This window comes from Salvelinus namaycush, chromosome 8, assembly GCF_016432855.1.
Source record: "Salvelinus namaycush isolate Seneca chromosome 8, SaNama_1.0, whole genome shotgun sequence".
In the NCBI taxonomy this organism is placed as follows: Eukaryota; Metazoa; Chordata; class Actinopteri; order Salmoniformes; family Salmonidae; genus Salvelinus; species Salvelinus namaycush.
In genome coordinates this window covers 24,818,494-24,832,706 of record NC_052314.1, presented here as the reverse complement: position 1 = coordinate 24,832,706, position 14,213 = coordinate 24,818,494, and the positions used below count along the sequence as shown (strand labels likewise).

The following is a 14,213-nucleotide window of genomic DNA, read 5'->3' as shown; positions in this document are numbered from 1 at the left end:
GTCACTGTCTGAGACACTTTATTCACACTGGTAAATCACTCTCTATGATCTTTAATTTCATAGTATTCTTGGATACGTATTCTATATTTACAAATAGTTTGTTGTTTTTGTGGATAATGCAGTGAATGAGTGAAGGTGGGAAGATGTTTTCACTAGGGCGGTAACGGTCATGGGTCTTTGTATGATGGTAATTGGCCAGCCAAATGACTATGGTCACTGTCATAACCATTTGAATAGCTAAAATAATAATTTAAGACGCACATATTCTCCTCCGCTCCTGACTGCATGTGCTGCTGTAGAAATAAAATGAATAGAATGGGTGTCCCCATTCAAGTCATTGATGGCATAATGGGGGGACCGGCGGCCATTGCGAGGAGCAATGCAGGTAGAGGTAATTTGCTTATAAATCAACTTCTGTTAGGCTAAATCAGAGGACTGCGGTATCAGGTTACATATCCATACCTTGATGAAATGAGGCTGTTCTGAGGGCGAAAGGGGAGATTTGAGCAGTGCACCAGAAAATGAGTTGGAGTTTCCCTGAACACTAGTTGTATGCATGTATGTATGTGTGTATGTACAGTGGGGCAAAAAAGTATTTAGTCAGCCACCAATTGTGCAAGTTCTCCCACTTAAAAAGATGAGAGAGGCCTGTAATTTTCATCATAGGTACACTTCAACTATGACAGACAAAATGAGAAAAAAAAATCCAGAAAATCACATTGTAGGATTTTTTATGAATTTATTTGCAAATTATGGTGGAAAATAAGTATTTGGTCACCTACAAACAAGCAAGATTTCTGGCTCTCACAGACCTGTAACTTCTTCTTTAAGAGGCTCCTCTGTCCTCCACTCATTACCTGTATTAATGGCACCTGTTTGAACTTGTTATCAGTATAAAAGACACCTGTCCACAACCTCAAACAGTCACACTCCAAACTCCACTATGGCCAAGACCAAAGAGCTGTTAAATACTTTTTTCCCCCCACTGTATGTGTGTGTATATATATGTACAGTTGAAGTCGGAAGTTTACATACACCTTAGCCAAATACATTTAAACTCTGTTTTCACATTTCCTGACATTTAATCCTAGCAAATATTCCCTGTCTTAGGTCAGTTAGGATCACCACTTTATTTTAAGAATGTGAAATGTCAGAATAATAGAGAGAATGATTTCTTTCAGCTTTTATTTCTTTCATCACATTCCCGTTGGGTCAGAAGTTTACAATACACTCAATTAGTATTTGGTAGCATTGCCTTTACATTGTTTAACTTGGGTCAAACGTTTCGGGTAGCCTTCCACAAGCTTCCCACAATAAGTTCTGTGAATTTTGGCCCATTCGTCCTGAAAGAGCTGGTGTAACTGAGTCAGGTTTGTAGGCCTCCTTGCTCGCACACACTTTTTCCAGTTCTGCCCACAAATGTTCTATAGGATTGAGGTCAGGGCTTTGTGATGGCCACTCCAATACCTTGACTTTGTTGTCCTTAAGCCATTTTGCCACAACTTTGGAAGTATGCTTGGGGTCATTGTCCATGTGTAAGACCCATTTGCGACTAAGCTTTAGCTTTAACTTCCATGCCATCTATTTTGTGAAGTGCACCAGTCCCTCTTGCAGCTTAGCACCCCCACAACATGATGCTGCCACCCCTGTGCTTCACAGTTGGGATGGTGTTCTTTGGCTTGCAAGCCTCCCCCTTTTTCCTCCAAACATAATGATGATCATTATGGCCAAACAGTTCTATTTTTGTTTCATCAGACCAAGGGACATTTCTCCAAAAAGTACGATCTTTGTCCCCATGTGCAGTTGCAAACCGCAGTCTGGCTTTTTTTGTCGGTTATGGAGCAGTGGCTTCTTCCTTGCTGAGCGGCCTTTCAGGTTATGTCGATATAGGACTAGTTTTTACTGTGGATATAGATACTTTTGTACCCTTTTCCTCCAGCGTCTTCACAAGGTCCTTTGCTGTTGTTCTGGGATTTATTTGCACTTTTCGCACCAAAGTACGTTCATGTCTAGGAGACAGAATGTGTCTTCTTCCTGAGCGGTATGACGGCTGCGTGGTCGCATGGTGTTTATACTTGCGTACTATTGTTTGTACAGATGAACGTGGTACCTTTGGGCATTTGGAAATTGCTCTCAAGGATGAACCAGACTTGTTGAGGTCTACAATTTTTTGATTTCTTGATTTCTGGCTGATTTCTTTTGATTTTCCCATGATTTCAAGCAAAGAGGCACTGAGTTTGAAGGTAGGCCATGAAATACATCCACAGGTACACCTCCAATTGACTCAAATGATGTCAATTAGCCTATCAGAAGCTTCTAAAGCCATGACATCATTTTCTGGAATTTTCCAAGCTGTTTAAAGGCACAGTCAACTTAATATATATTAACTTCTGACCCACTGGAATTGTGATGCAGTGAATTATAAGTGAAATAATCTGTCTGTAAACAATTGTTGGAAAAATTACTTGTGTCATGCACAAAGTATATGTCCTAACCGACTTGCCAAAACTGTAGTTTGTTAACAAGAAATGTGTGGAGTGGTTGAAAAATTTGTTTTAATGACTCCAACCTAAGTGTATGTAATCTCACGACTTCAACTGTGTGTGTTTGTGTGTGTGTATGCATGCACTACCGTTCCAAAGATTGGGGTCACTTAGAAATGTCCTTGTTTTTGAAAGAAAAGCTATTTTTTTTGGCCATTAAAATAACATTAAATTGATCAGACATACAGTGTAGACATGGTTAATGTTGTAAATGACTATTGTAGCTGGAAACGGCTGATTTAAAAAAAAATAAAAAAAATAAAAAGATTGTACGCCTATGTAGATAGAGGCCCATTATCAGCAACCGTCAGTCCTGTGTTCCAATGGCACGTTGTGTTAGCTAATCCAAGTTTATACATTTAAAAGGCTAATTGATCATTAGAAAACCCTTTTGCAATTATGTTAGCACAGCTATAAACTGTTATGATTAAAGAAGCAATAAAACTAGCCTTCTTTAGACTAGTTGAGTATCTGGATCATCAGCATTTGTGGGTTCGATTACAGGCTCAACATGGTTAGAAACAAAGACCTTTCTTCTGAAACTCGTCAGTCTATTCTTGTTCTGAGAAATGAAGGCAATTCCATGCGAGAAATTGCCAAGAAACTGAAGATCTCGTACAATGCTGTGTACTTCTCCCTTCACAGAACAGCACAAACTGGCTCTAACCAGAATAGAAAGAGGAGTGGGAGGCCCTGGTGCACAACTGCGCAGGAGGACAAGTACATTAGTGTCTAGTTTGAGAAAGACACCTCACAAGTCCTCAACTGGCAGCTTCATGAAATAGTACCTGCAAAACACCAGTCTCAACGTCAATAGTGAAGAGGCTACTCCGGGATGCTGGCCTTCTTGCTCGGTTGTGCCCCGGGGACTCCCACTCTTTCTATTCTGGTTAGAGCCAGTTTGCGCTGCTCTGTTTATTTTAAAAAGTATATCCCATATTTGCGCAAATACACTCTCTGTTACAACTCCTGCTTGCAGACACACATGGGCTCTGTTATTTGCAACAATTTTCCTTACTCACTCACTTTTCTCATCAAACTTTCCTAATCAAACAAAACACACAGGCACCCCATCTTCCAACACCCGTACAGCCCCCACATATACACCCATACATACCCACATACTGTGCCTTCTATGTCCTCTCTTTGAAGTTTTTTTATTTCTGCCCTGTTGATTCCTGCCTAATTTCGGGCTTTGAGTCCTTTCGTTTTCCAGTTCCTTGTATTTGGGGATTTTTTTATTTTTAAGAATTGTCTTTTATCTATTTATAAATACTATAAATAAAAAATAGAATAGAAATTATTTAACATCAGTCTTAACTCCAATAAAATACACTATACTATTATTTCCCCGTTTTAATTATTTTCCACCCACTTCCTTGTTGACAGATCCTGAAGTTCATCTCTGATTTCCTGGCGTTTCTGGTCCTGTACAACTTTATCATCCCCATCTCACTCTACGTCACTGTGGAGATGCAGAAATTCCTGGGCTCGTTTTTCATTGGCTGGGACTTGGACCTCTATCATGAGGAGAGCGACCAGATGGCTCAGGTCAACACTTCTGACCTCAACGAGGAGCTGGGACAGGTCTGGACATAAAGCACTTCATTACTGTATGGCGCCCCATGCTCAACGTCATCGCAGAGTTTGTGTGTTATGATCAGCCTCTGTGTGTGTGTGTGTGTGTGTGTGTGTGTGTGTGTGTGTGTGTGTTCTAGGTGGAATACGTGTTTACGGATAAAACCGGCACCCTGACGGAGAATGAGATGCTGTTCCGTGAATGTTCAATCAATGGTATCAAATACCAGGAAATCAATGGAAAGCTTATACACGAGGGGATGATGGATGACTCGCCTGACGGACCTGTGCCTCCTCTAGTAAACACCATTAAAACCTCTCATATCGCCCAAGTGACTTGCAATACATTATTTATCCATGTGTTGTCTGTGCATTCATTAAATATACATGGTTAGGTCTGCATTTCCAATCATGTGTTAAACAATTATTAATTGACTGTCCTCATGGATTTGGACCCTCGCACTGGTTTGATGACTCTGTCTCTCTCGCTCTCCGTCTGTCTGCCACCTCTCAGAGTCGGGAGGAGTTGCTGTTCCTGAAGGCAGTATCGCTGTGTCACACAGTGCAGATCAGCTACGAGCAGCCAGGCGACGGCCCGGGGAACCCCTTCTCCCACGCTAATGGCTTCTCCTCCCAGATGGAATACTATGCCTCCTCGCCGGATGAGAAAGCACTGGTGGAAGCCACTAAAAGGTACCCAGGAGGATAGCTGTCATGTTTCGCTGTTCAACCCATTTATACTGTTGTTGGTAAATCAGATTCATATATATGTAGCTATATGACCAATGCTGGTCACACAGGTCTTTATGGACATACAAGCACTCAGACAAATTAACATTTATTGAGACAAATAGTTTGAGGTTCACCACATTCCAGACCACAGTCTGCATATTACAGTTATGGTCATGGGTTATGTATGGGCGACAGTCTGCATGTTACAGTATTTATGGTCAGCAATGTCACATGAAACAATTTAATTGCAGGATGGGGGTAACCTTTATTGGTAGCCATGGAGAAGTTATGGAAATAAAAACATTTGGAAAGTCAGAAAAGTAAGTATAATTTTCTATGGTTAAAAAGACGGACATTTAATGTTGATGATGAACCTCTACTGTGCATAGAAAGTGATGTAAAACCTATTATTCCCGTGTCCCACAGGTATAAACTACTCCATGTACTAGAGTTTGATGCAACCCGAAGGAGAATGAGTGTCATATTACAGACACCCTCAGGTACAGTGATTTCTCTCCATATTAGACAAATTGCTCATTCATAAACATTGTATTAGGATTTCATTACATTATGTAACCCACCTTTGATTTGGTTCTGCAACATTGTTCAGTTCATTTCCCTAACTGTTGCTGCTACCCTGTATTTCATATCTGGCCCATACTCACTATGACAATGCAATATATTTTATCTATTGCTGTAGGGGGGAAAGTACTATTTACAAAGGGAGCTGAGTCCGCCATTCTTCCCTTTACTAAAAGTGGAGAAATTGACAAAACAAGAGTACATGTAGATGAATTTGCCTTGGTGAGTATACCACATCACATCATATTAGACAAGGCACTATTTCCAGCCCTTAAGTACAGCAGATTTTTGCTATGCTGAATGCCATCTTTTATTGTCTGTGCTGAAGAGCACCAGTGCAGCTGGGTTGCCTCCCGTCCTTTTTTCCATGCGAGGGCTCTCGTGGCCGATTTTTGACTCTTGTATTTATTTATTTTTTACAACAATGTAAATATTACTTGTGGTCCTTTCCCCCAGAAAATCAATAAATCCTACAACTTAACAGACAATTTATCCAGACATCAGGATCTACAGAGATTTGTTTTTGATTTGTGATTGGCAGGCGAGTGTTTGTTTGATATAAAGCCAGTCCCTGTCAGCTCCTCGTTTCTCTTTCTTCCCCTTCTTCAGAAGGGCTTGCGGACGTTGGTGGTGGCCTGCAGACACTTCAATGTGGAGGAGTATGAGGAGGTGGACCGGCGGCTCCACGAGGCCCGCGCGGCCCTGCAGCAGAGAGAGGAGAGGCTGGCCGAGGTCTTCAGCTTCATAGAAAAGGACCTGGAGCTGTTGGGAGCGACCGGGGTGGAGGACAAGTACGTCAACAACACTGTTTGGTGTCTGTCTGGTCAAGGGTTAGCTCATTATGAGCACCAAGCAATGATATCAGAAAGGTGTCTGAATACTTTCCGAATGCACTGTATATACACTGTACTTCATGTTTTTGATTTAACCGACCTGGAAGACCAATCAATTTCAACTTTTATTCTGAAGTAACTTCATATTTCCGAGCTAGATATTAGTTTAGAAAGACTTGAAATTGGCATGGGCGTTAACTAGGTGGCAATCTAACAGCTAGCTGCTTTTCAAAAGTCGATAACTGGTTAATTTGACCCCCCTCCAAAAATGTTTTGGGGACCTAAGCATTTCTCAATGTTTATCAACATTACTGTAGCTTGCAAATTAATTTGATCATGCTTTGCGATACACCTGATTTTTATGCTGTTTTAGTCCAGACAACGTCGCCTTGTCACCTACAGTAGAACCTGATGAACAACAAAGTTGGTCATGCTTTTTTGTCCTACCAGATCCACGATAAGGTTCTAGCTAGTGTATCCCTCCGGTTTATCAGGTCCCAGGCTCCCGTGACTGTTATGATTATTTATTTACAAGTCAATTACAATTAGCTTTTTGGTTTAGCCCCATCTGTACCTGATAGAGCAGATCTAGTCTCACGTGTGGAAGTAAGCTGTCTGGCAAGTAAGCCGTCATGCAAGAGACTCAATGTGATGGAGACTAGAGCACATCCAGAAGTTCTGGCGGAATGGACACACATTTGAGTGCCCCAGGAATGGTCTATTTACTTTGCCGTTAGAATTTATGCTATGCAATCCTCCGAATTCATTGGGGTAGTTCCATCCCATAGCAAATAGCTGGAAAAACAATTTAAGCATTGTTCACACGGCCTGTGCACCCACGGAGGAGGAGCTGCTTCTGCTGGTAGTCACTGAGGGGCAGAATAGTAAGTAACTAAACTGCTTGTTTTGAACGATATATTTTTGAAACAGGAAAATGTACACATTTGCCCCACTTTTATGAGCAGTTAAAATAGAATCCATGAATTACAAATATACTGTATGTATGTACGTACAGTATCAGTCAAAAGTTTGAACACACCTACTCATTCAAGTGTTTTTCTTTAATTTTTACTATTTTCTACATTGTAGAATAATACTGAAGACATCAATACAATCCTTGATTAAAACTTCTTAGGGATAGGGGGCGACATTTTCACTTTTGGATGAATTGGTGCCCAAATTAAACGGCCTCGTACTCTGTCCTAGATCATATGATATGCATATTATTATTACTATTGGATAGAAAACACTCTGAAGTTTCTAAAACTGTTTGAATTATATCTGTGAGTTAAATAGAACTCATATGGCAGGCAAACTTCCAAACAGGAAGTGAAAATTCTGAAATGGGTCGCTGTGAAAGGCATCGCTTATTCAATTCTCCTATATTTATGGATCTGTATGCACTTCATACGCCTTCCACTAGATGTCAACAGGCAGTAGAACGTGGAATGAACCGTATAGCTTGATGTGGGACCAAATGAGAGCCAATGGAGTGACTGGTCAGGCATATTGCCAGTTCTTTTGCCACGCACACTACGCATGTGATGTCCTTGTCTGCAATGTGTTAGATAGACATGAAGAAATGCTCCATCTGGGACGTTATTGGATATATATGAGAAAAACATCCTGAAGATTGATTCTCAACTGAGTTTGACCAGTTTATTCGATTTGTAATATCACTTTTTGAAGTTTTCGTTCATTAGCGTAAAGTTCGATGGACACGTGAACTACACATGCTAGCCAAAGTTGCTAATTCGACAGAAGTAATGGACATTATAAAACAAAAAAACGATTTATTGTGGAACTAGGATTCCTGGCACTGCATTCTGATGAAAGATCATCAAAGGTAAGGGAATATTTATGATGTAATTTCGTATTTCTGTTGACTCCAACATGGCGGAGAATGGCTGAGCGCTGTCTCAGATTATTGCATGCTGTGCTTTTTACTAAAGTTATTTTTTTAAATCTAACATAGCGGTTGCATTAAGAACCAGTGTATCTTTAATTATATGTTAAACATGTATCTTTCATCAAAGTTTGAGTATTTCTGTATTTCACGTTGCTATCTGTAATTACTTTCGCTATTTTGGAGCCATTTCTGAACATGGCGCCAATGTAAAACCACGATTTGTGGCTATAAATATGCACATAATCGAACAAAACATAAATGTATTGTATAACATGATGTCATATGACTGTCATCTGATGAAGTTGTTCAAAGGTTAGTGATTAATTTTATCTCTATTTGTGGGTTTTGTGAAAGCTATCTTTTCTGTGAAAAAATGGCGGTGTGTTTTTGGATATTGTGGTGAGCTAACATAAATATATGTTGTGTTTTCGCTGTAAAACATTAAAAAAATTTGACATGTTGGCTGGATTCACAAGATGTTTATCTTTCATTTGCTGTATTGTACTTGTGATTTCATGAAATTATATTATATTATATCCCTGTGGCGCTAGGCTATGCTATGCTAGTCAGTGTTTCTGATGAGAATGATCCCGGATCCGGGCTGGGTAGTCCAGAAAGGGCTACCCCTCAAGGGGCCCCTCAAGGACATTCAGAAACTTGTCCCAAAGCCACTCCTGCATTGTCTTGGCTGTGTGCTTAGGGTCGTTGTCCTGTTGGAAGGTGAACCTTCGCCCCAGTCTGTGGTCCTGAGCGCTCTGGAGACGGTTTTCATCAAGGATCTCTCTGCACTTTGCTCCGTTGATCTTTTCCTCGATCCTGACTACTCTCCCAGTCCCTGTTGCTGAAAAACATCCATACAACATGATGCTGCCACCACCATGCTTCACCGTAGGGATGGTGCCAGGTTTCCTCCAGATGTGACACTTGGCATTCAGGCCAAAGAGTTCAATCTTGGTTTCATCAGAATCTTGTTTCTAATGGTCTGAGAGTCTTTAGGTGCCTTTTGGAAAACTTCAAGTGGGCTGTCATGTGCCTTTTACTGAGGAGTGACTTTCGTCTGGCAACTCTACCATAAAGGCCCGATTTGGTGGAGTGCTGCAGAGATGGTTGTCCTTCTGGAAGGTTTTACCATCTCCACAGAGAACCTCTGGAGCTCTGTCAGGGTGACCATCGGGTTCTTGGTCACCTCCCTGACCGAGGCCCTTCTCCCCCAATTGCTCAGTTTGGCTGGGTGGCCAGCTCTAGAAAGAGTCTTGGTGGTTCCAAACTTCTTCCATTTAAGAATGATGGAGGCCACTGTGTTCTTGGGGACCTTCAATGCTGCAGAAATGTTTTGGTACGCTTCCCCAGATCTGTGCCTCAACACAATCCTGTCTAGGAGCTCTACGGACAATTACTTCGACCTGGCTTGGTTTTTGCTCTGATATACACTGTCAACTGTGGGACCTTATATAGACAGGTGTGTGCCTTTCCAAATAATGTCCAATCAATTGAATTTACCACAGGTGGACTCCAATGAAGTTGTAGAAACATCTCAAGGATGATCAATGGAAACAGGATGCATATGAGCTCAATTTCGAGTATCATAGCAAATGGTCTGAATATTTATGTAAATAAGGTATTTCTATTTTTATATTTAATACATTTGCAAACATAAAAAAAAAACAGTTTTTTCGCTTTGTCATTATGAGGTATTGTGTGAAGATTGCTGATAATTTTTTTCTATTTAATCCATTTTAGAATGTCTGTAACCTAACAAAATGTGGAAAAAGTCAAAGGGTCTGAATACTTTCCGAATGCAATGTATAAAAAAATATGTGCACACCCCTTCAAATGAGCAACGGATGTAGCTATTTCAGCCACACCCGTTGCTGACACTTCGAGCACACAGCCATAGACAAACACTGGCAGTAGAATGGCCTTACTGAAGAGCTCAGTGACTTTCAACGTGGCACCGTAATAGGATGACACCTTTCCAACAAGTCAGTTCGTCAAATTTCTGCCCTGCTAGAGTTGACCCGGTCAACTAAGTGCTGTTATTGTGAAGTTGAAACGTCTAGGAACAACAACTGCTCAGCCGCGAAGTGGTAGGCCACACAAGCTCACAGAACGAGACCGCCGACTGCTGAAGTGCATAGCGCATACAAATCGTATGTCCTCGGTTGCAACACTCAGCAGCTTCATGAAATGTGTTTTAAAGTTGGGACCAACTCCATGTCAATGCCCATGATTTTGGAATGAGGTGTTCGAGGAGCAGGTGTCCACATACTTTTGGTCTTGCCTACCTCTGTGGTAGGCCTATCGACACCCCAAAAAATGCTGGTGGGAATGGGCTTCCATAGTTTTATGTGGCTCAGTGCAACCAGCAGGCGGCAGCTACTGTTACAATTTTAGTATTTAACAGGCTGTTACTGCAATTTCAGCTGTTTCAAAAACATTGCTCTGGTATTACCAATTATACTGTAGGAGTGTTGAGCTCAATGAGACAATTCTGTTTGGAGCCTGAACGATATATCGGTTCACCAATATTATCTGCTGATAGTGGCTTTTCACTGCTATATCGGTATCGGCCAATAATTCCACCGATATTCAATAAATAGTATGGAGAGAAAAAGCAATCTCATGCTTATCTGAATGAACACTTCTCATGATATCATTCATTTCACAATTTAAGAAATCAACATTTGAAGCATATTTCTTGGACTATTGCTGATTTTTAATGACAATTACTCTTTTATTTCACTGGCGTCAAACAGTACATCGTTACATACAGTGAGATCGAAAGGTATTGGATCAGTGACACAAACAGCAAATACATCCAACATATGTGTAGAGTCACAAGCTTGATGTAGTCATTGCGTGCAATGAATATGGGACCAAATACTTTACTTTTTACTACTTTAATACACAAGTGAATTTGTCCCAATACTTTTGATCCCTTGACGGGGACAGACACACACACACACTATGTACAAAAAATGCTGTAATTTCTAAACTGTTCACCTGATATGGATGAAAATACCTTACAATTAAAGCTGACATTCTGCACTTTAACATCCATAGTCATTGTACAATTTCAAATCCAAAGTGCTGGATTACAGAGGCTAAAACAAAATTCCCTGTCCCAATACTTTTGGAGCTCACTGTATATCGGTTTCGGTACATTTTGTCCCCCCAAGAATCTGTATCGGACCCAAAAAACCATTTGGTCTGGCTCTTTCTGTTTGCACTGCTCTGCTCGGAGGGGGGCAACTGTCAGGTGAGTGTGATGCCCGACCTCTGGACGTGCTAATTTAGCAGCTTTACACAGCAGTATTGTCTCTCAAGAATTAATCTCTCTAAATGTCCCTTTGCTATTGTCAATGTGAAAACAGTCTTGAGGCTCAGCCATTGTTAAGATGGGCACTAGTGGCAGATCGCGTCCTCCTCTGTTCCTTGTCAACAGATTTTTTTTTTTTTTTACCTTGACAGCACATTGTGACTCACCAGCACCGTGCAGCAGCCTCCCTGTGTAGGGGTCAGGGGCTGGGCTCAGCCCTCCTGGGTCTAATGCACTTAGCCACTTAAAACATGACTCATGCCTTTCTACATGCAGCCATGCCTAGTGTGCTGCTGCTGAGCAAAATTGTGTTAGAGGGGCTTCAAGGCAAGCCTTTACAAAGGCTCAGGATCCAACATTGTAGCTCGTTTTTTGCGATTGTGTTGAGGGGGCCGTTGCAATGAAATGTAATGGGACGTATCCATGCTCCATTAGAACAATTATGTCACAAGGGCTCACTTGCCATTAGCTGCCTCTGGGTTAGATTTGCATGCATCTTAAAATGACGATCCACATCTACGCTGATTACTACATGTATTATATAGAATGCCTCAGACTTGTCTGGTGTACCTCCATGTCATTCACACATACTGAACAGAGTGGCCGTGGAGACACTAAAGCAGAGGCAGTCTGGATTTGATCATTGGTCAGTGAGTGGCAGTCCGGGAGAGACTTTCTGTTGGCATTTGTGTGTGTGTGTGTGTGTGTGTGTGTGTATGCGCGCTTGCTCTGCAGTGAGACACAGACACCATCATATTCTCTCTCCCTCCCTCCAGTAGTAATGGTACTTAGAGGATGCTGCTCTGTTCTCCCCCAAAAATCTTCAAAGGAACAAGCTTCTGTATGATTAATCTTAAGCACCCACTCTTTAGACTCTTAATCAATCTGGCTTTTACCACTTAACTTTAACATTTATATCTCTGTATTCAAATTACAGTGTTTCTAGTGTACAACAAGCTTAGGGTGAAGGATATTGACTGTAAGATTAAGTCTTGTTAGTTAGTCAGACCAGGCCATTAGTCAATCAACTATGACATCTCATTGATGCCCTCGTTACCTCTGTTGATTCTGATATCATATCAACATCCATAGCAAATTAAATGGTAAATGAAACTGAATTAAGTGATTGGTTTGAGTCATGATGAACCACACCCTACATGTTTACTTCAGGAGGATGATCTCAACACACTCCTATGGAATATGGATGTGTGCCAATTAGCTGCAGCAGCATAAAAGGGTCAATCTGCAGTTGCTACTGTACATCCATTTTTGGACTTATAAATTACTGAAATAATGTAAAACTTAAATAAAAACGACAAGTATCAAAGAGCCGCCTGTCCCTTTTTTAATAACTGGGCATCAGCATACATTTCAGCAAATAACCACCTGTTTCATATAAACGTATGGTCTAAATTAATTGGTTAGGAGTGAACTTCATCGAGACGGTGCAAAAGAAGAGCAATGGATTTTTTTATTATAATGTTTATACTGGTCACAATTAAGTTTGGTAGCAAAAGCTGTGTGGATTAAGGAATTAGACACCTGGCTCAATAGAAGCCTCTAAGCGCAGGTTGTGAATCAAGCAAATAAACGCCCAGGCTATTAATTGAAGTTTTACGGTATACCCATTGTAGTGCTGAGCGATTTAGTGCTTTTTGAGGTCGTTTCGGTTCGATTATAAAAATTATCACGGATTTCGGTTTTGATAAAAAAAAAAAAAAAAGTCTACATAAAATGCATTATGAAATAATTACAAAATTATTCCAAAGCCCAAAATAGGAAACATTCAATTGCCAAAACATTGAAAATATTCCATTGTCTCAGGTCCACATTGGGTAGATATCAATAGAAAAATAGGAAATTGCAATGAAATAATAAAATATTTCAGTTGTGTGTGTATATTACTTGGTTTTTATTTGATGGCTTTATTCTTTTTTATTCCTTAAAGTCATCATCTCATCTCTTCAGGCAGTAGCAGCCAGCCAGCCAGACGTTATTTCTGTGCTCCCGATATTGTACTGTCTTTAGTCATCCTATTTAGCTAGGCTAATCTGCCTAAAGTATGCTGCCGAGCTGTCTGATGAAATCCTTTTACTAGTTCTTCAAAGCAGATAAGTCGTACTTTCACAAACTGTCTCTATCCCTCTCATTGTTGTGTACATTCTTCTCTCATGCAGTATGTGTATCTAACCTAACATAGCAGGCTTAAGTGTATCCATCTCTGAGGCGGAAAGAGCAGGCACAATGGATGATGGTCATTGTCATTAATTACCATGTTTCTGCGCTGAACTAAGTTGAATATTTGCTTAATGAAAACTACAACTCCCTTCACCCCATCATCCCACATAGTACTTGACTTCATTTCTCTCGTGAATAATTTGATTTCGCTCTAGAGAAACGGCACATTGGGCTCACCCACCCCAAAAATTGGGGTTAATCGCTCAACTCATAAATGCCTTGTGAACTTAGTTCAACTGTCGAACGCAAAATATAAGCTTGTTTTTCTGCAATGTTTGTCAACATTTGTAAATGTAAACAAACTGTATAGCCTCAACATGCTTAACTATAATGTTTATATATTGGACAGAGCTATGGATGCTAGGACTGACAAGGCATTTGAGTGGTTTCATTTCTCCAGCCTCATCCCTCAGATTCTTAGCAAAACAGAGGCGGGGAGCCTGCTTTGTTATTGTTTCAACTGTGGATTGGCCCTTTTA

General features: G+C 40.7%; 1 protein-coding gene across 1 annotated transcript in view; it reads left to right on the top strand.

Annotated features, from left to right (window-relative positions):
* Positions 1–14,213, top strand: part of LOC120052536 (probable phospholipid-transporting ATPase IF) — a 57,843-nt gene that overhangs the window by 26,485 nt on the left and 17,145 nt on the right. Inside the window, exons 12-18 of the mRNA XM_038999509.1 lie at positions 3,933–4,130; positions 4,262–4,420; positions 4,636–4,814; positions 5,105–5,173; positions 5,280–5,353; positions 5,554–5,657; positions 6,045–6,226. Coding sequence (XP_038855437.1) covers positions 3,933–4,130; positions 4,262–4,420; positions 4,636–4,814; positions 5,105–5,173; positions 5,280–5,353; positions 5,554–5,657; positions 6,045–6,226 — 965 coding nt within the window. The remainder of the gene's footprint in view (positions 1–3,932; positions 4,131–4,261; positions 4,421–4,635; positions 4,815–5,104; positions 5,174–5,279; positions 5,354–5,553; positions 5,658–6,044; positions 6,227–14,213) is intronic.